Here is a 19436-nt window from a genome sequence, read left to right on the forward strand (position 1 = left end):
GGAGAGTAGGAGTGACAGTCCAGTTCCTTTCCTTGAAAGGTCGTCTTTAATTTTGAGTATTTTAATAATGTTAGTGAACTGTAATTCCTCAAAAGGCCTCTTCACAAGGGACACGGCTACGGGAGGAGAACGCAGGTGACGTTTGGAATTGGAACACAGAAATGACAGCCTTTTAAAATAACTACCGAACCTTCTGGAAAACGCTTCAAATTTAATAAGATTTGTCATCATAAAAAGACAAACAATTTTATTAAAAATATACACAGAAATACAGTAGAAATACCTGCAGTCACCAGTAAAACAAGTATTCCATTAAGGATAATGATCAAGTTATCAATCCCTCCTTAGCTAGTTAAACTGAAAAAGTTTTAGTAAAAACAGTTTTTAAAACAGCAGTGAATAATAATACACTTTCCTTGGGAAAACATTTTTCAAATAACATTTTAAAATACTCTAATAATTTGCCTTTTCTATCAATGTTGATAATGGAGCATATACATCTAATATGCAAAACTACCCAATCTATTTGCTTTTTTGAACTTTCAATACACATGAACCATATTCACTTTTGAATGGCTTCACTTCCACGCTCACTGTTACAAGAGCTAAACTGTAATTTTTCACACTTACATTTAATATGTGCAAACAATATTGACATAGATGGTCAAGTTTATTCACAAAAAAATTTTGAAGGTATTCTTTAAACAGTGTCTCAACACTTTGAGCTTTCCTTCAAACATTTTTTTTAAAAAGACAATTTACCCACACAATCCCATATGCAGCTCACATACACGGCGGAGGACAAGCGGCCGGCAGCCTCACGTGTCCCTGTGTGGGCAGGGAGTGGAATGGGGCGGAGCATCAGTACCAGGGGAGCCCGAGTCGGTCCTCCAGAGAAGAGCCACGTGACATCGTGCTTTAGTCAGCTTTCTCCTCCGCCTTTGTTTTCATGAAGAATTCTGGTTTGTAGATACAGCGGTAGGCCAGGAGCTGAGGAAGAACGCCGTATGCTATGTTTAAGGCTAGAAAGAGGACTTTCGCGTCTTCGGGGACTCTGTAGACATAAGCAGTTCTAGCGTGAAGAGAAGCACCGATGTGCGAAAACTGAGCCTGTTGCATTTAAAAACAAAAAACAAAAGGGTAGACATGACTGTTGTGTTCCGTTGGAGGCGTAACGAGTTCTGAATGATTCATCCAGACCGTGTTCCTGGGCCCTAAAAAACCAGTACTTTTGAACAATTCCTACTCTTGAATATTTCATTGAATTTAGGGCTGGTCTTGGCATAACTGTTTGAATAAAGTATACTTTCTCTAGAGTGGCTTTATCATACCCGCTGTTTTATAGCCCATCCAGTGCCCCGTACCAAACGTTAGTAGTTCAATTCAACAGAAAAACCTGAATAAAACCTCAGGTTTTGTTTCTGATTTGCATGCTGGGGATTCTGTAAAAAAACTCGACCTGTGGCTCACAGTGTTCCCATAAAAATAAAGCAAGTACGGGAATTGAGAAAGTTAAAATATTTTTAGCTTAACTATTTAAAAAGAAGTACTGAGGGTCTCTGTTTTGTTTATCAGCCCTTTTGCCTTTTCCCTGGAGCAGAACCTCAAGGCCCTTGGTTATATGTTTTTATTTGTTTGTTTGTTTCATCGCGTATTTGTTTCTTACACAACTTAAAAAATGCTAAGGATGGTTTTGTAAGAGAAGATTGTGGCCAGCCTGGCTGGGGTGGGGTTACGGTTGCTTGCGATAAAGTGGCTCCCGCACATGTAGGCTCCCTGTGCAGGTCCAGCTACAGCTCAGGGAGCACAGCCGGTCAGCCTGCAAAATGGAAAAGCAAGCGCTTCCCGATGGTGCCTCTGTGCTAGTTCAGAGCGCACATCAGAATGTGCTGGTTGGTCTTTTTTGATCCTTTCCATAAGGACAGGGGGAAACTATTAGAAAAGGCTTCTGCGAGAAGATTTCCTCAGGATCCTTGTATCGTTACAAAAAGCAGTCCCAGAGTCTTCATTTTCTTATCTTGCTGAAATTCAAGATATCCATGAATAAAGAACTGGGAATTTAAATGTCATAAGTGGTGAGTTACTCATCAGGATCAAAGAGAAGAGACAAAAGATGTTACAATCTAAAGAAGTCACAGAAGTAACAATGAAAAACTAGCTTTCTTTGAGTACATACTAGCTGTCTCCCATTTCCTGCCATATGAAATCAGGTTATTCTGCTAAGTGGTTAATAGAAATCGGTGGTACTGGGCACTTGACTTTATTTACAATAAAAGGGCACACTTCCATAAGCAGCATGTGTTTGGGTGTGTATCAGTGACAGCTGTTTTGCCAGGCTACGTTTTTACAAATTACTGATACCTTCTGGGGACCTCTGGGACAGTTTTGCTCCTCTCTGGAGACAGAAATTAAATCGGCTGATGTGTGGCCCGGGACACCTCCGCATCGCGGCCCACGAGACGCTGGGAGGGCTCTGCTCGCACACCTCCCCAGGGCGGACGCCCAAACAGAACCCAGGCGACGGGAGGCATTTCACCTCTGGGCCGTGAAGACAAGAGACCTCGGGAGCAGAGGGCCTTCTAGAGGCTGCCCTGAGCCGGCCCCGGCCCTGATCTCCCCCAGAGCCTATTCTGGGTAACAGCACGTGTCTGAATATGGAACCAAAATGTGTCTTCTGCACTAGGGGCCAGATTTGAACCTTGATTTCAGGAATGTGGGTCTCGTGTCTTTATAGACACTTGTCCTGTACACATCACAAACCAGCAAACATGGGGAAACGCCAGCCCTGCTTGGGGAGAGTGGGTACCGGGAGCGGGGGTGCCTGCCCGCGCCGGGAGGCCTGCGGCGAGCGCCTCATCCCCGACAGCACACCTGGCAGCGGGAAAAAGCGATCGTGTCCTTAGATTAGATTGTGAGCCCGCCGGGCAGGTACTGTGTCTAATGTTCTGTGTGGCACCTGTCGCATTGTTACAGCTCAATAAACGTTCTACAATCATGGCCTCGTGACTGTCAAAATACATACAGCTTCCACAAAGCATTTCCCTTATCCTTACACCTGTTTCAGTCGGCCCTTTCCTTCAGCGTTACTTAACGAGGGGCAAATACGATGATATTTCTAATCAAGAGGTGTCTGCCTGTGAGAGAAGAAGCCTGAGGCCAGTGTCCTGCGGTTTCCAGTTCTGTGCAGTTTTGACGGTGTGATGGCGGCGGGTGCCACTCAGCCCAGTGGGCCCCCGACCTCTGCTTCCCCGCAGCACCTACGGAGTCTGCGCGCAGGGTTCGAAGCTCCATGGGAACCCCCGCCTCGCTCCAGGAGGGGTTCCTTCCCAAGTGTGAGCGGATACGGGGCTGCGCGGTATCTCCTGGGTAACGCTCCCTCCCCACAGGGCCCAGGGAGCTCAGCCTGAGGCCAGCCTGGGGTCGGGCAGCTCGGTGACGTCCCTACTGCACAAGGGCACTTGGCCCAGGGCTACCGGTACAAGTTACGGGTCCCAGACATTTCTCCAAAATTCAGTGGCATGAGGTTGAGTGCCAAGTAACCTGTTTTCTACTTCATTCAAAGTCATTTTTAGCTTAATTTTAATTTATATCTATATACGTGTGTGTGTGTATACACACATTTTTTAAGAATGGATGGTTGGGATAGAAAGAGAATAAAGGCAAAAAAGGTTAAATCTTAAAAGCCTTGTTTTCTTATAAAGACAACCTGGAAGGGGTGACTGAAAAATCACTTTCCTGGTTCCAGAAAGAACTGAAAGTTTCATGTGTCTGCATAAATGCAGGCAAAAACTAATGAGAACATTGGGATGATAGCCGGGCAGTTTGGGCAATAACAGTACAAGTAGCTCATCCAGAACCATGTTGTCATTTTGTAGGGCTTTCTGAGCAGCATAGGCTAGTGGTTAAGAGCCCTGAATCGGGAAGCAGACTGAGCAGCCAGTCCCAGCTCCACACACCAGCAGCCTGACCTTGCGTTGGGTACGTAACCCCTTGGCTTCCTCACCCATCCAGGGTAATGACGGAGCCAGCCCCCTCCTTGTCCTGTGGGCTCCATGGGTTGGTTTTTCTGAGGAGTGTGGGACCGTGCCAAGCACATGGTGCTCTCCTGCAGACACGGGTACAAAACTCCACGCGCATACCTGCTCAAGGTCCTGTACTCTGTTAAAAACCTGGGCTTGGTTTTTTGTTCCCCTTGCTGCCCTTTTGACAATACCAAGACTGTCCTTCTCCACTAAAGGATAAGTATATAAAGTAGCGACACTAAACCCAAAGTCTACATTTAATAATGAAAGGCGTTCAGTGGTGAGTCACCCCCTTAGCATCTGATTAGGATGGGATTTGCATTAGTTTCCCAGTTACCTGTGTTCTTGAACCCTTACCATCGGGTATTTCTTAACGGTTTCCATAAAGGAAGAAGCTTATAAAATTCACCTCCAGTAGAGTCACCTCTTCAATCAAATAGTCCACAGATTGGCCTCAGGCCCTTTTGTGAGAAAGTGCTCAGGGGGTGCGAGCCCGAGGCCTCTGACCGAAGGGGTGCGTTCCTGCCTCGTGGCCATGAGGGGGCAGCGTGGCAGCTCCCTGCCAGACCCACTGTGAGGCTGTCCCAAAGCTCGCTCCCAGTTTCTCTGGTGTTTTCGGCAATCGCCCACTCTGCACAAACACAGATTAATAACAGAGTCTTCTGAGAAGCACAAGGCATTTCCCCTCCAGACTCACTGGGAAGCTTCCAACGAGAACAGCAGTAGCAAAGAGGTCTGCGGCTGATGATGCGCCCAACACGGTACCCTGCGTCATCCTCACGGCAGCTCCGTGAGGGAGGCATCATCGCCACCCTAACTCCACTGAACAGGGAACCGAGGAACCGAGAGCTGACGTAGCAGGGACCCTCTGTGGCCTGAACCGGTCTGCCTCCAGAGCTCATGCTCTTGCCATTTTGACTGTTGGCTCTGTTTTTTGTTGTTGTTTCTAGTAATATTTTAGCAGAAAAATTCTTCAGTTGACAGAAAATGCCAATGAGCAGATCTCATGCTTTTCAAATTAGACTTGTAACTTTAACCTTATGGTGAGAGTTTTGTACGAGGGGGCACTTGGGCCATGAGGAAGTCCCCCAGGGAACTTGGGTGTGAAATGTGTCCCGGCTGGGTTGGATGGGTGGGGTTTACCTTCTGATTGCCCTCTTGATTTGTGAAGGCAGCAGATTTGTGCGACTCCTACATGGATGGAAATCAGGCCCTATAACTAACGTCTTCCATTGATGTGTACTAATCTAGAAGGGTTTCAGATATTTATTTTTCCTCATTAAAGCACATTGGCTCTTGGGAGTTCACTGGGTCTTTCAGTAAAGGCCGGTTTTGATCAAGTTTGTGGAATCACGGACACGTAACGTTTCTGAATGAGGAATGGCGGCTTCAACACACCAGGGGTGCTCGGCCAGGGAACGGAGCATGTTTCCATGGTGACTGTATCAGATACCCTCCCAAGGGGAGGACTCCTTTCTTCAGAAGCATCCACTGGGACTGTAAGTCAGCATTCTTTTACCCTCTGCACTTTGCTGCGGTATGATTTGTAACTTTTCCTTAGGCTACATGCTCCCAAGAGGCCGACAGACGCTGAAGCCCAGCCAAGAACTATAGGAGTGTCACACATGGAATTCTCGAATATACCCTTGTGCTGGGGCGGGAGAAATGGCCTTCTGGCTTGACAGGGCCTAGTCCGTAGGCTCATGGGCAATGTATGAGCCCAAGGATTCCTTCAAGGCCAGGGGCCTGGCTGAAGGTGCCGCTGCTGGCGACATTTGCTTTACTGCCCACCCTACCGTTCCCAGAACCACCTGGCTGAGGTAGGTGCCCATCCATAAGCTCAGCCTCCCCAGCAGGTATAGTTGGGTTAGTCTCATTGTGATAGGTTCGAGCCCCCCTCTGCCCCAAGCTGTGGCCTTCCCAAGCCTCCTGACTGCTGCCCTGCCCACATGACCAGGCCTTCACAGTTGTCTTCTGAGACGTGACCAGGTCCAATACCTGGCTTCAGTCTTACCAGCCTTCCAGCTGAAAGCACACAGGTGCCAAGTAGCCGTGGAACTCTGAGCAATCTAATGCTCTCAAGAAAAAGGGCGTGGTAAGAGTGGGAGGCCCTTTGTCCCAGAGGACACAGGAGAAGCAGCCAGGGGGAACCAGGGCGAGGGAACAGAAGTCAAGGCTAACTATCCTCTGACCCGCCGCACAGTACACAAATGGAACCTCGCCCAGCGTCCTCTGTATAACTGGCGGAGCGCCTGCCAGGTAGTTACTGTGAGAGTTCAGTAAAATAGGGGTGAAGTGGCTGCTCAAGGACACAACAAAAGGGGACATGTCCAGTTAGCATGTCCTACCCTCAGACACCGAGCACAGATGTTTTTCCAGATACTCCCCCACGACAGCCCGTCCCCAGCGAGCTTTGGTAGCGGGGCAGCTCGGTACCTGAGCCAGGCCTCCAGCGTGGATCAGCGTCACGTCAGCCATCCAGGAGCAGCCTGGCACCACCAGCCCATACAGCGCCACCAGGAAATACGGGACGGAGTAGAACAGGTACACCAGCATCTGCAGGAGACACAAACGGCAGCAGTTACGCCAAACACATTTTCAGTGGTGGAACCACATTTTCCCTTTTTTTTTTTTAAATCCTCACCCAAGGACATGGTTACTGAATTTTAGGGAGAGAGGGAGAGAAACTACCCCTTACACGTGCCCAGACTGGGCATTGAACCCTCACCCCAGGCATGGGCCCTGACTGGGAATCAAACCCACAACCTTTCAGTTTATGAGACGATGCCCCAACCAACTGAGCCACACCGGCCAGGGCCGCATTTTCCCATTCTTAAAGAGAGAAAATTAATTTTAGAAAAATCTTAGGCTTTGTAACTACTTGACCTGGATTTTAGGATAAGCAGCAGGATCCTTTAGGTAGGGCTCTTGAAATTGTGTATAAAGTCGGCAGACCTCCGCTGGGCAATCCAGCGCAATCTGGGAATAGAAATCATTTCATTACCGAGATGCGGTCACAGCTGGTTCCGCTGTTTGCTGATGAGGCTCACGGTGCCAGGTTTAGTCCCAGGCGGCTTTACCATGTGACAGAAACTATTGTACAGTAGAAGCTCCTCAGTAAAAGAGGAGGGGGAGTGCGTTGCAGATTCACTGTGAGGAGATGAAGCAGGGGTAGCTGGGGACCGCACTGCCGCCGTGCTTCCGGGCACCTGACGAGCACGCAAGTTAAGTGCCCAGGTTGCGCCAGCAGAGCGCGGCCGCCTCCGGCCAGCCGCTCCCCTTCTCTGGGGAGGAGCTGGCCAGCCGCTCCCAGCAGGGGGACGAGTACCCTTCTGGACCCAGTGCAGCCCGGTGTGCTTTCCCAAGATTGAAAGATAGCGTCCTCTGTCCGGTGCCTCACAGAGTGTGTGGCCTTAGGGGGCAGTAAAGGACAAGGATTTGAAAGCAGGGCCCTGTCTTCTGAAGCCACCTCCTGTGTCCACTTGGAGCGCAGGTTTGGTCACAGCACAGCAGACTCAAGGCCCCAGAGGAGACAAAGTGCCCCGCTAGCACATTACCAGGTCACCTCCCTCGGGCGTCATCATGTCCTTGGACATAGGTGTCCCACCTAGATGACACACGTGAACACGAGCCAGGGGCAGAGCTGGTAAGTGGGGCCCCACCCACCGAGCGTGCACACACCCACAGGCGCGCGTCCTCCGGTGCCCAGGGCAGTGGCTACAGCTGTGCGGGCCTCTCTGGGTGGGGCTCGTTTTTGTTGCTCTCCTTTTAAGCGGGCACCACAGCAAACTACCCGAAGAAGGGCTTCCCTGCTCTGGTCTGAGTAAAGCCCATGGCCCAGCTTCCTGCTTTACTTCCCTTCCCTGAGCCTCTTCTATTAGCCAGCTTCCGACCACACAGCTCAAGGCAGCTGAGACCTCACCCTGAACCCAGCCAGCTGACCCCAAAGCCATGAACGCACTGCATCAGTTTACACTTGCCGCTCCGCACCCCACCTGCTAGGCAACGCCAGCAGCCTGGGAACCGTGAGTAACTGCCGTTGAAGCCGAACGTAATGTACCGTACAATTCTGGCTGCTCAAGGTGGTTCTCACCAAGAATAGATGGTGAAACTGGGGCGTTGTGAAGGATCTTTGCTCAAAGCCAACAATATCGGTCGTTTATCGAGCACCTACAATGTATTAGGCCCTCGCCATGTGTCTGATGTTCAGTATTTAATCTTCAAAATGATACTATGAACTAGCTTTTTATAGAAGAAGAAACTGAGGGTCAAAGAAGTTGGGCGATTTTTCCAAGGCCACAGAGCTATTTGCGTGGCCAGGATCCTAACTCCTTGCCCTGGTTGCCCTTCCCCAGTCCCGCTGCCCTGCTTCTGAGAACACGTGAAAGCCCGGGCCGTGGTTTTGCTGCAGTCTTAACTTAGCACCCTTTCCCAAGATATTTAAATCAGACACATCAAGGCACCAAAAGAAGGAGAATCTAATGGCTAATTCTTCAGGTGCCCCAAAATAAGGGAGGGAAGATGCTTCTGGGTCAAACTTGATCTAAGGACCGGAAGGAGGTGGCAAGAAGCAGCCAGTCCCACCCATTGACAAGGGGACGTCTGGTGCTCACCCAGGTAGGAGAGCGGCTGGCAGCAGGCTCAGCCCTGCATGATGCCTCTGAAGGGGAGGAATGGCCGTTAGCCTGCTGTATGTGCCTGCGATCTGCTATGCTTACCAGGCCTCTAAACAGGCTAAATCCAGTTGCCAGGAGGAGACAGACGGCCAACATGAAATCCAATGGTCTTCTCAGCAGGTCCTTCGCTTGGACTTCCTGAACGACCTAAAACAGAGTCCGTCACTAACGAGCAGGCCCGCAGTGCCAGAGACGCTGGGGTCCGCTTGGAACAGAAGCCCCGTGGCGAGAGGTGAGGGACTTCTGAAGGCACGCGCTGCGCATCGTAAACCGCCAGCCACATAACTTTGGGAACATCATCTTCCCCTCCAAGTTTCAATGTCCTCGTCTGCCAAATGAGCAGACTGGGCCACGTGGTCTTGAAGGGCCCTTCAGGCTCTGAGTCTGTATTTTTTCTTGAAATAGCATTTTTGTGCTTATACACGTAAGGCACACTCACTTAAAAAATAAACCGTGAACCCACCACCCTACTACTAGCAGTTTTATTTTCCACGAAATGGGGACTTAACATAAAAACAATTTTGTTTTCTTTTGACACTCAACATCTACCTACTTTCCCACATTAGTAAAAACTCCTCTAAAACTTAATATCATATGGAAGCACCATATTTTAGCTATTCTCCCATTGCTGGACATGGAGGCATTTTCACTGTTACAGTTTAGGTGGTGACAGGCAACTTTGCGCCTAAATCTCGGATGGCATCTCTCCCATGATTTTCTTAGGAAAGGGCCCTAGACACGGAATTACTGGGTTACAGGGTTCAGTTTGTTAGGCTGAGAATGTGGCCAGATGGCTTTGCAGAGGGATTCTGAATTTCCGTTCCTGTCAGCACTGCATGACAATGTCCCTTTCTCCCTGGCCATCTCTGTGTTTGAACATTTTAAAAGTCTTTTTATTTATTTATTTTTTTAGAGAGAGGAAGGGAGGGGGGAGAGAGAGGAAGGGAGCGGGGAGAGAGAGAAAGCGAGGGGCTGTGGGGGGCGGGCACTGCTGCACTCGCTGACGCGTTCGTTGGTCGATGCTTGTGTGCGCCCTGACCGGCGGGGATCAATCCCGAAACCTTCGCGTATTGGGATGACGTTCTAACCAACTGAGCTACCTGGGCAGGGCCCTGTTGTAAATCTTTTTGCAAAATGAACAGTCATGTTCTGATTATCTCTAGTAATGCCTGTTTTCATATGTCAGTTTTGCTCAAGGGTCTAATACCTATAAAAGGAAGAGAAACTTAGGAAGATGTCACTGGCTTAGAAAAGACCTTACTGTTTGACCTTGACCGCGTGGCTGCGAACAGAAGGGAGTTGTCTCTGAGGCGTCCTGCGCAGGTTCCCACGGGCCAGGGTCTCTGGGTAATCAGGCCCTATGGCTGCGTGTGCTGCCTTGCACGCAGCATCCCTCCTGCCTCCCCTCGGGGCAGTAAATGCACAGGCACCTCAGAAAGGGGCGCCCAGGCGCTCCAGCCCCAGGCCCCAGACAAAGCGCACATCGGCACACATGCGCAATGTGAGGGGAAGAGCCGAGGTGGCCGCTGGCACCGGGAGCAGGTGTATTCAGACAGACGGCCTCGGCCCCCAGAACCCACACTGCAGAAGCGACACAGCTCCCCGCTCGCTGGCGACCTGAACGCTCCTGTCCGTGAGCCAGTGGCTGTGAGTGACCCCCAGGAGCGTGAAGACAGGTTACAGTTAACTTAATGAAAATCACCTTTGCGGGATAGTGGTAATTTTCTGATGGCTGATGATAGATTCTGAAACCAGCCCAGAGAGGAAGACAAGTGTATGGTATGCTCAAGAAGAAGGCAGGGCAAATGCGCGTTCCGTACTTCCCTTTTTAAAGAGAGAAGGAGAGTCAGTTTACCAAAAGCAGATACGAACACAAGTAACATTCAGGATACCATCTCAAGTCATCTAAATGTCGCTATGGACAAGACCATTTTTAACAACGACAAAAAGATCAACTCAAAACTCTGTTAGGTGTTTCATAGGCATGTCCTATCTATAGTGCTTTGAAAGCATATTTACTATAATATCTTGGTTTCTCGCGTGCATGAATAACCTCATTTACATTAGTTTTAAAGAGTCTTTAATTTCCAAGTATATTTATTGAGTTCCCATAGTGTGCCGGAGTTATTGACCGAGAGGGGACAACAGTGGGTCTCTGGATGTTCGTATAGAATAACACAAGAATAAACTCTTCCATGTACTCACTACAGTAAGCCTACTTTTGACCCACCTGGTATATTACCACAGTTGTAAGAAGTACTTGCACACTGAATGTAGCCTCAAACGCAGTACTTAGCCTGTTCAGATCCCTCTAAAAGTCAGGAACCAGGTATTAAATTGGCTAGTTGTTCAACGCACACTTCTAAAAACTGGTCAAAACCATTCCAAGGAGGAAAAGAGAAATAATTCTGCAAAACAGCTCCTTGGGTCTATTACAACCAAAATAGCTTCTATATTTAAAAACAATCCCCATTGTTTCAGAAAAGGAAAGAGAATTTTAAGATGAAGTTTCTTACCCACAATGTTTCCTGGCACAAAAACAACCATGCTCATCATAATAGACCCGACCCAGTATAGGCCAATGGTTCTATAGCTTTCCCTGGAAGGAAAAAATCTTGGCTTAGAATGTTATTTGCAAAAGACGACCCACAATAGTATCTGTATTCTAACTAGTAAAGTACGTGAAGCGAAGGTGACTAGAGAGCAATAAAGCAAACAGAAGGAACCCGGGCGACCGGCCACCATTGTCACCTGTGATACACCACGGAACCCTCTTTGCGTCCTTTTGTACAGGAATTATGCCTGTTAACTACAACACGCTCGTCACTCTGAAAGGAGTCCTGCCTTGCGCTCTCACGCATGAAACAAAAAGGAAGGCTCAACCAAAGAAGGGAAACTGGATCCACACCTTAAACCATTGTAAGGATGCGTCATGGGATGCTAAGTGGACGTCCCCTGATGTCTCAGAGTTTTGGCCAAAGCCCCGGAGGTGAAGACACTAAGTGACACATACCCCTGATCTTAATTCGGCACCGCTGACAAAAAGCTCTTTCAACCAATGTCCCCATTACCCACCTCCATAAGGGACTCTGAGACGCTGAGACATTGAGAGTCTCAGCCTGCAACAGAGTGGAGCAAACTGGGTGCTTCCAGCCCTGCCCTCCTCCCCACGCCAAACCCGTGGATCCCCAGAGGCCCAGTCACAGTGACGGGCGGTCTGCAGGAGGACGGGCGAGGACCTTCTTTCCCCGTGGGTATTCCCAGAGCTGCAGAAACTCAGACCCACCCCTGCGAGCATCCAGGCAGGGCCTGGGCATCCTCAGAAGCACCTGACGTGTGGCCTAGAGCCTGGGAACATTTGTGAAGAGAGAGACGGGTCCCTAGAAAAGTCCAGAACTGGGCTGCAGCCGTCCTGGAGTTCACGCCTGGAGGGGGCGGGGGCGCAGGACATGCATTTGGTCACAGGGAAGGTCAGCCTTGTGGGGGGGCAAGACTAGCGTGCATGGCTTTCTCTAACCAGCAGCCAAGGAGGGGTCTGGGAAGATAGCCGGACTTGAGCTGCCCTGGCTCCAAGACCCCCAGAAAGAAGCTGCGGGCGTGCCAGTTCACGGGCAGGGACATCGCCAGTTCAGCCAGAGAGCACGGCTCACTGCCAGGACCAGGGCCGCGCAGAGCGTGCTGCGGGGTGGGGGTCTCCAGAGAACCCACGCGTGTGCGCCGCGACACAGACCAGCGCAGGACATGTCTTCTAAGACCCTGCCCTGCTTCCTTTGAACCCCACATAGATACATTCCCAGAGAAGCCGGTGCCAACTGCCCTGAGACGGAACAAAAGGCCAGGCCCCTAAGCGTCGGGGCTACATCCGAAGTGGGGGAAGAGCAGCTTTGGATAAAAATGTGCTGGGCGAAAATTCCTGGAAAGACTGCTCTCCAGAGAGAGCGTAACTGGAAAGCTAAGGGGTCCCCCTGAGCTGTCGGCATGGCGGGGGTAATCCCGAGGGACGCGTTCCAAAGGCAGGGGAGCACACAGAGCCGCACCGGGCTGTCTCCGCCCAGCTCCGGCCTTCCCATCTGCGGATGTCTGTTGGCGTGTTTGCCTCTGTGTACGTTTTCCTTACCTACCCGCGTACCGGTTGCTAAGGTGGCAAAGGCACACACATACCAGGCGAAGTGACTTACTCCCAGGCTATGGCCGCCACCATCACCAGATACATGAGATAATGAGCAGAGCCGTCCCAGTAGCAGATCATGTGCCCGTAGGCCGTGTTCAGGTACGGTTCGCCCTAAGGGGAGCAGTAAAAGGAAGTCCGCTTTACGCCGGGTTCAGACACCAGCGCAGAACACCAGACCTGCATCGCAGGCAAAACCACACGGAGCTCACTGGCGTTAGCCCGCTGCGACGGTGAAACCCTTCCCCACCCTGCAAGGGTGCGGAGCTGGTGGGAAGGCGAAAATGCCACCTGACCCGGCAGCCGCCAACATCTCGGTTCCTGACGGGTCCCAGCGCAAGGCTCTGATGCTTCTCTTGAAACCCTTCCTTCCAGGCTGACTCTTTGTCCCCTGACTTCAAACCTCCTTCCATCCACAAGGTAAAATCCAAACTCCCTTCACTTGCATGCAAAGCTGCCCGTGATCTGAAACATGAAGACTCTCGGCTCCGCTCCTTACGTCCTGTGCGACCCTGAGTGAGCTGCCGCACCTCTCTACGGCTGGCTCCATCGCACCATAAAAGAGGAAAATGGGACCAACTCTCAGGTCCCAGGAAGCGCTGTAACGCTGCGGTGGGGAGCAGGGGTCCTCGCAATCAAACGTCTTCATTAAATGCCTCAGCGTCTGGTACTTTCCAGGCGTGAGACTAACTTGGGCTTTCAGATGTAGTCATGTTTTAATAACATTACACAAATCCTCAATTCATTTGAAGTACCTCACTTATGTTAAACACAAGCAGGAATTAGTGGGTTGGGGTGAGATGGGAGAGGGTCGCATCCCACGACCTCATCCCCACTTTCCGAGTGAAGAAACGGCCTCTGTCCACGGCCGTAAATGACATGCCGTGTACCGTGCCTGCTTACACCAAGCGAAAGGAGTCGGTCTCGAGCCAAGTGGCTCAGGCGGCCGGCCCTGGGGCGCAAGGCTTCCCGGCGGAACGGAGCCTACCTCTCGCAGGTAGTGTGCCATGAAGCCGTCAATGACGCCGTCCTGCTCCAGTCCTGTGATGAGGTTCACCACGCTGGTAAAGCCGAACACTGCGTACACTGAGGGCAGAGGGCAGCGGTTTACAGCGAGCAGCTGGGAGACGGTGGCGAAGAGCTGGCATTGGCCGGCAGCGCCGGGTTGTTTTTATTGTCCTCCAGAAGACCCCATGGGCACCGTCAACATGGACTAACAGGACGTACCTCCGGCACACACCGCAGGGTCTCTGCCCATGTTGCGGCTCTGATCTCACTGCCCGGGGCTCCCAGCGAAGGGACACCCACCGGGGGTAAGAGTGACAAACTCACCCACTAACTCCTTCCCTATGAGGGGCTACCCAGGGCCACACCTGCGCCCCACCTGGACAACACCTGGAAGCAGTGGCCAAAGCAGAGAGGTGGCCACCAGGTGGGTTTAAAACGACGACTCAGAAGAGTCCGCGCATCTCAGTGATTCCCAAGCAGGCCAGCTCACCGTGTGCCTGGCGCGCTTGCCTGCACCGCACTGCGCCTCACCCACTGTCCCCAGCGCACTCTGACCTCCGACCTGGACTGTGTCCCGGCTCCTTGGGCTTCCCGCTGGGAGAGGGCGGGGCCCACAGCCCGGGACAGGCAGGGGCTTGGAGGAGAGGGCCCTGTCGTCCTGGAGTGCTCCTCCGCTTCCTGCCACTCTGCCCACGGCTCGGTGTACCCACAGCCACGGGGGCAAAGGGAGGCTGTCCTGCGGAGCTATTCAGGGGGCACAACCATTTCCCTGCTGTGGGGACAGACGTACCATAGAACAACGGGTCCCGGGGTGGCTTTCTTTTGACGAGGAATCGAGCCAACAGGGCTACCAGGAGCAGGATGAGGGCAGCAACCCCGACAATTGTCCAGAAGCTGCAAGGACCAGAAGAGGGAGGTGGTCACTTCTCGAAACAAACACATTGGTGCCGGGAATTTCCTGGTGGTTGGAGACAGTCACTGCCAGCTCTGCGTCTGCCCGCAGCCCCAGCACTGGGGAGCCAGTGACATTCATGTACAGCGCTTCGGCCCCTCTGGGCGGCCCGCTGTGACTTTTAGGGACCAGAGCCACCAGGTCCTCACTCTCTTGCCAGCCAGCCCCCCGAACGGATGCTGTGTGTGAGCGGCTGCTGCTTCTGCTCCTCCCGCCGCTGCTGCGCTGTGGCTGACGGGCCGCCTCCCTCAGCACCAGCCAGAGCTCCAGGAAACAGGCTGGCGTCACAGCCACGCGCGCCTTCCAGGGGGGCGAGGAAGAAGAGCCAGAGGCCGTGTGGGACATCAAACGGACCAGGGGACGAGGCTGGGCCAAGGAAGGAAGAGGCCGGGCCACGCCTGAGGCTGGAATGACGGCAGCCACCCACACCCAGAAAGCCGAGGCGAGGCCAGGCTGGGCAGCGCCCCGGGCCCGCTCCCTGGAGGAGGCGGAGCGCCAAGCAGACCAGGGGCCACCGCCCCACCTCCGCGGGCAGCAGTGGCCACGGCGCTTGGTGGACGTGGCCGCCGAGAGGTCTGGATGCTCGTCACTACTCTGCCACTGCCTACCTCCGCGACCTTAGGAACACCATGGCACTCATTTTAGTCTGTCTGTTAGTTAATTTGAAAACACATTGAGGAAAACACATTCTGCACCCCCACGTGCCAGGCACTGCGGATGAGCAGGAGCAGTCCCTGTCTGCGTGGGGGACCGATCTCAGTGGGCTCTGAGCTCGCCCGCCCGCCCTGGGCATCACCTCTGGTCCCGCAGAGGGACTCTCCCCCCGCCCTCCCGCCCCACGCCTCTAGCACCAGCGGGCACCAGTTCTAGGTGAAGCACAGCCTGGCCCCTCGGACGGCCCGCTGCACACACCAGAGCCTCCTCAACAGCCCTGGGAGCAGCCAAAGCACCGCCTCAGCCGAGACGCCTCCACACCCCCGCAGCTCAACATGAGCACCTTGGATAACCTTCACTCAATGTCCCTGGGCTTCTAGAAAGTTCCCTTCTTGGCCACAGGTTCCGTAGCCCACCGACCCCTACTTATAACTGAGGGACAGACTCATGCTGAAGTCATTCCATGCACCTCCAGCTGGGATGCGGGCCAGGCACCAGTCAGAGCTCTGTCCCCAATGTCACCGCTGGGAAATGACCCATCCAGCCTGCCGCTAATGGGCCGCAAGGAGACGGGCTCCAGGTGCAGGAACGCCATCTCCCCAGCACGCAGAGACTAGGGGAGCGGGCCTGGGTGTCGGCTGCACCCTAGCCTTGCAGGAGCGGGGCTTGGGAACGTACACATCTTTTCAAGGGACCTGGATGCGTGGTGCTGGAAGTCTGCCTGGGACCTCTGTTAGGGCGTAAAAAATTGATGGATGAAGAAGGAAAGGAGGGGAGCAGGAAATGAGGAAGGAGACATGGACAGATGCACGGTGGGAGGGTGGACAGACGGATGGATGGATGGACGATGGATGGCGGGTGGAGGATGGTAGACGGACGGGTGTAAGGACGACAATTTTATGATAAGAACAAGCGTGACCGCGGAGTCCAGGTAGGGGACTGAAGCAGCAAGTTCCTCGTGGCGCACCTCAGTGGCTGCTCGGGGGCCCCCCCGGTCGGAGTGAGACAGCGGAGGCGCGGATGGCACTGCCGCTGATGCAGGGCGGGACGTGGCGCCGCGCCGAAGCGCCCGTGAAGAGGGCAATGGCCAGGCGTGCAGTCTGAGCTGACAGGCGTATTAACCCCAGCCTGAGGCAGGCGGTGGCCAGGGACAGCCGCCGTCCCTGCCGCCCCTGCTCCCCTGAGGAGGTCAGCTGACAGCGGCAGCGTCACAGAGCGGGCACGTGGAGCACGGAGCGCAGGGGCACCGGGCCACAGTGTCCTGCCACGCTCTCCCCTCTAGGGGAAGGGGCAGAGATGGGAGAGAAACGGGGGCAGCAGTCCGTCTTGGAGTGGGCGGCGGGGTGAGCAGAGGCTGCTCATGCCCTTGTGCGAACGGAGACACCTGAGAGGGGACGTGTGTGGGTGAGAGAGAGAGAGAGAGAGAGAGAGAGAGAGAGAGAGAGACAGATCCTGACCCTTTCCTGGCTCCTCAACCTCTGTTTTTCCTGTTCTTCAGGCTTTTGTGAAAGGTCTGATGGGAAGGAATTAACTTCAACTAATTTCAACTTAACTGAGTGCCTACTGTGCACAAGGCCTTGTGCCAAGCAGGACGCTACAAAGGTGAGCCGTGGCTGCGGAGGAAAGTCCTGGCCAAGGAAGTCACACTTGTGGGAGAGGCACAATGTGGGGGGCGGGGGTGGTGCTGAAGGAGGCAGGGATGCCATCTGCTTGGAGGGCGGGTCTGGAAAAGGAAGAGGTGGCATTTTACTCTGGGTCATCAAGTCCAAGTGTGGCTCCCACAGGCAGGGACAGGGAGGAAGGGAGACCAGCGTGTGCAATGGAAAGGAGGCAGGGTGGGGAAGGAGGGTCCAAGGGGCACAGGACACCCTGGCGTGGCAGAGGCTCTAGTGTGAGGCCCGGCGCACTGGGGCAGGGGAGCCCCCGAGGGAGGGTCTGCCGTGGTCCGGTTCAGAGAGGGCCAGAGCCGGGGAGGCTGGGAGGAGGGAGTTGTGGGGAAGGGGACAGTGGAAGGGAGTGAGCGGAGAAACAAGAGGGATAGGTCCAAGGCAGCTGGGATTCGAACAGCAGGAGGAGGGGAAGAATGGATGGAACCTATTCACAACCGCAGGGTTCAGCCGTGTGCTCCGTGATGCATGTACTCACTAAATGACGTCACTCTCCTCCCAGTGGCTGAAAGCAAAACCTCAGGGTCATCCTGAAACCCTCTCCTTGTCATGCAATCCCTCAGGAACCTGGGCTCCTCCGTTTAAAACATCCCTGCCACCAGCCACGCCCCTGTCCCTACACCGCTCCTGGCTCCCCTGCCTGGACGGCTCTGTCCCCAGATGTTCCTGTGGCCACCTTCTGCAGCTGAAGGGTCACCTCCTCCAAGAAGCCTCTCCTGACTACCAGTTCCCTTCCCAGTCACCCTGCCGTGTTGCCCCATTTTATTTGTCGATGTCTGTCTGAACGTGTGCCTCCCCCGTCTTCTCTGACTTGTTCACAGCTACATCTCCAACAGATAGAGCAGTGCCAAGCATACTGTAGGTACTCAATAAATGTTTGTTGAATTGCTCAAAACCCCATTTGAGGAGGGAAGGGTCCCCCCTGCACTCCAGCCACAGGCATGTGACATTCCCTGCCCAGAGGTGTGTGTTCCAGGAGGTGTGCCTGAGGCTGGGTCAGACCAAGGGCAGTCACTGGCCGTGCCCAGCGATCACACATGATCGGTGGCTGCCATCTGGATAAAGGAGGCAGCGAGTGAGCGGTAGCCCTAGTAGCAATAGAGGAGGAAGTCGCAGCCCCGTGGGCAGACACTTCTCCACAGCCTGAAGGCCTGGGGGGGATTTGCTGCCTCCAGTCTGATGCAATTTCCTTAGCACCAGCTGCTGCGGATAACAGAGCAGGTTACTTCCTCCTCCTGCAGACAGCGAGGAACAGGAAGCCCGGCACCCTGCCCACAAGCCCGGCAGGCCTGTGGCTGCTGGTGCAGGGTCCCTTAGGCAGGGACCCCTCACTGAGGACTAAGGGGCAGGGCTCTGAACCAAGCCCGTGCCTGCAGCCACCTTCAGCCCCACCCACTTCCTCAGCAGGCTGGCGCAGCCCAGCCTCCCGCCCTCCCTGCTCCCATCCCACCCAGCTGCGTGGCCCCCGACACAGGATGCAAGCACAGGCCATTCATTGGACAGACCAGCAGACTGAGGCCAGGCCTCACCGTCAGGGCCAAAGCCCAGAACCCAGGTCTTCGCCCCTCGTTCGGGGCTATTTCTGCTGGCCATTCTGAACAGTTTCTAAAATTAATAAGAAATGATAAGTATGTGTGTGTCCATAGATGGCAACACTCCTGCAAAACTCCAAACAAGGCAGGAGCACACCAACACGCCCCGCTCAGAGCTGTGAGTGGCTAACTGCCCCCAGCCTTGCCCCTGCGCGCCTCAAGGGCAGGGGCATCGCCTTACAGACCTCTGTAACCTGGGTACCTGGCACAGCCCTGGCACCCAGCAGGTACCCAGCATTTGGCCCAGAATTGCGCTGAATGGCAAGTGTGCCAGCCTGAGCGAATACCCCCGCTGGTGCCATCCCTGGGGCGTCTCCCCTCCCGTCCCTGGCCGGGCACTGCTCCCTGGAGGCCAGCGACCCAGGGCTCTTCGGTGACGGTGACAGCTCAGCCCCATCTGAAAAGTTGCCGAGGCTCCTGGTGTCCCTCGGCGCTGCCCTCCCCCACCCCGCCCCCAGTCCCGTGCGCCTACTCACTGCTGCTGGGCGGCCAGGTGGTTGAAGACATAGGTGACCGGGATGGCCGAGAGGGACAGCACGAAGACCCCGGTGGCCGCAGAGGCGCTCATCGCTGCCGACCCGCTCGCCCTTCACAGCATCCCGTGCGGGCGCACCCCGCCCCTGCTTCCGGCAGCGCCCGTGCCCCGCGGCCGAATCCTCTGAGCAACCGGCCAGCGCGCCCCACGCGCGGTCGCAGT

At 53.8% G+C, this 19436-nt stretch overlaps 1 protein-coding gene across 3 annotated transcripts; it reads right to left on the minus strand.

The window, feature by feature from the left end:
- Positions 1-141: 141 nt before the first annotated feature.
- Positions 142-19417, minus strand: TM6SF1 (transmembrane 6 superfamily member 1). Of its 3 annotated transcripts, none has more exons than XM_054589122.1 (10): positions 19216-19417; positions 14665-14768; positions 13855-13952; positions 12877-12980; positions 11215-11297; positions 10401-10522; positions 8741-8836; positions 6909-7001; positions 6459-6578; positions 142-1110 (listed from the first exon to the last, which is right to left on the minus strand). In XM_054589122.1, exons 1-10 carry the CDS (start codon positions 19305-19307, stop codon positions 919-921), a joined length of 1104 nt encoding a protein of 367 aa, XP_054445097.1. In that variant the 5' UTR covers positions 19308-19417; the 3' UTR covers positions 142-918. The 3 variants fall into 3 exon arrangements, with proteins under 3 accessions (XP_054445097.1, XP_054445098.1, XP_054445093.1); XM_054589123.1 differs by having other exon boundaries at positions 142-990; positions 8741-8845; XM_054589118.1 differs by having other exon boundaries at positions 8741-8845.
- Positions 19418-19436: the final 19 nt, after the last annotated feature.

This window comes from Pteronotus mesoamericanus, unplaced genomic scaffold (assembly GCF_021234165.1).
Source record: "Pteronotus mesoamericanus isolate MK-2021 breed Mesoamerican mustached bat unplaced genomic scaffold, CSHL_Meso_final contig_1242, whole genome shotgun sequence".
Lineage (NCBI taxonomy): Eukaryota > Metazoa > Chordata > Mammalia > Chiroptera > Mormoopidae > Pteronotus > Pteronotus mesoamericanus.

Excerpts from the sequence above, each read along its gene's own strand:
- TM6SF1 (XM_054589118.1), bottom strand. The coding sequence starts at position 19,307 with ATGAGCGCCTCTGCGGCCACCGGGGTCTTCGTGCTGTCCCTCTCGGCC. Across the intron at positions 6,579-6,908 it reads CTGCTTATCCTAAAATCCAG|ATGCTGGTGTACCTGTTCTA; the intron begins GTCAAGTAGTTA and ends TGTCTCCTGCAG. Across the intron at positions 1,111-6,458 it reads ACGCTGGAGGCCTGGCTCAG|GCTCAGTTTTCGCACATCGG; the intron begins GTACCGAGCTGC and ends TAAATGCAACAG.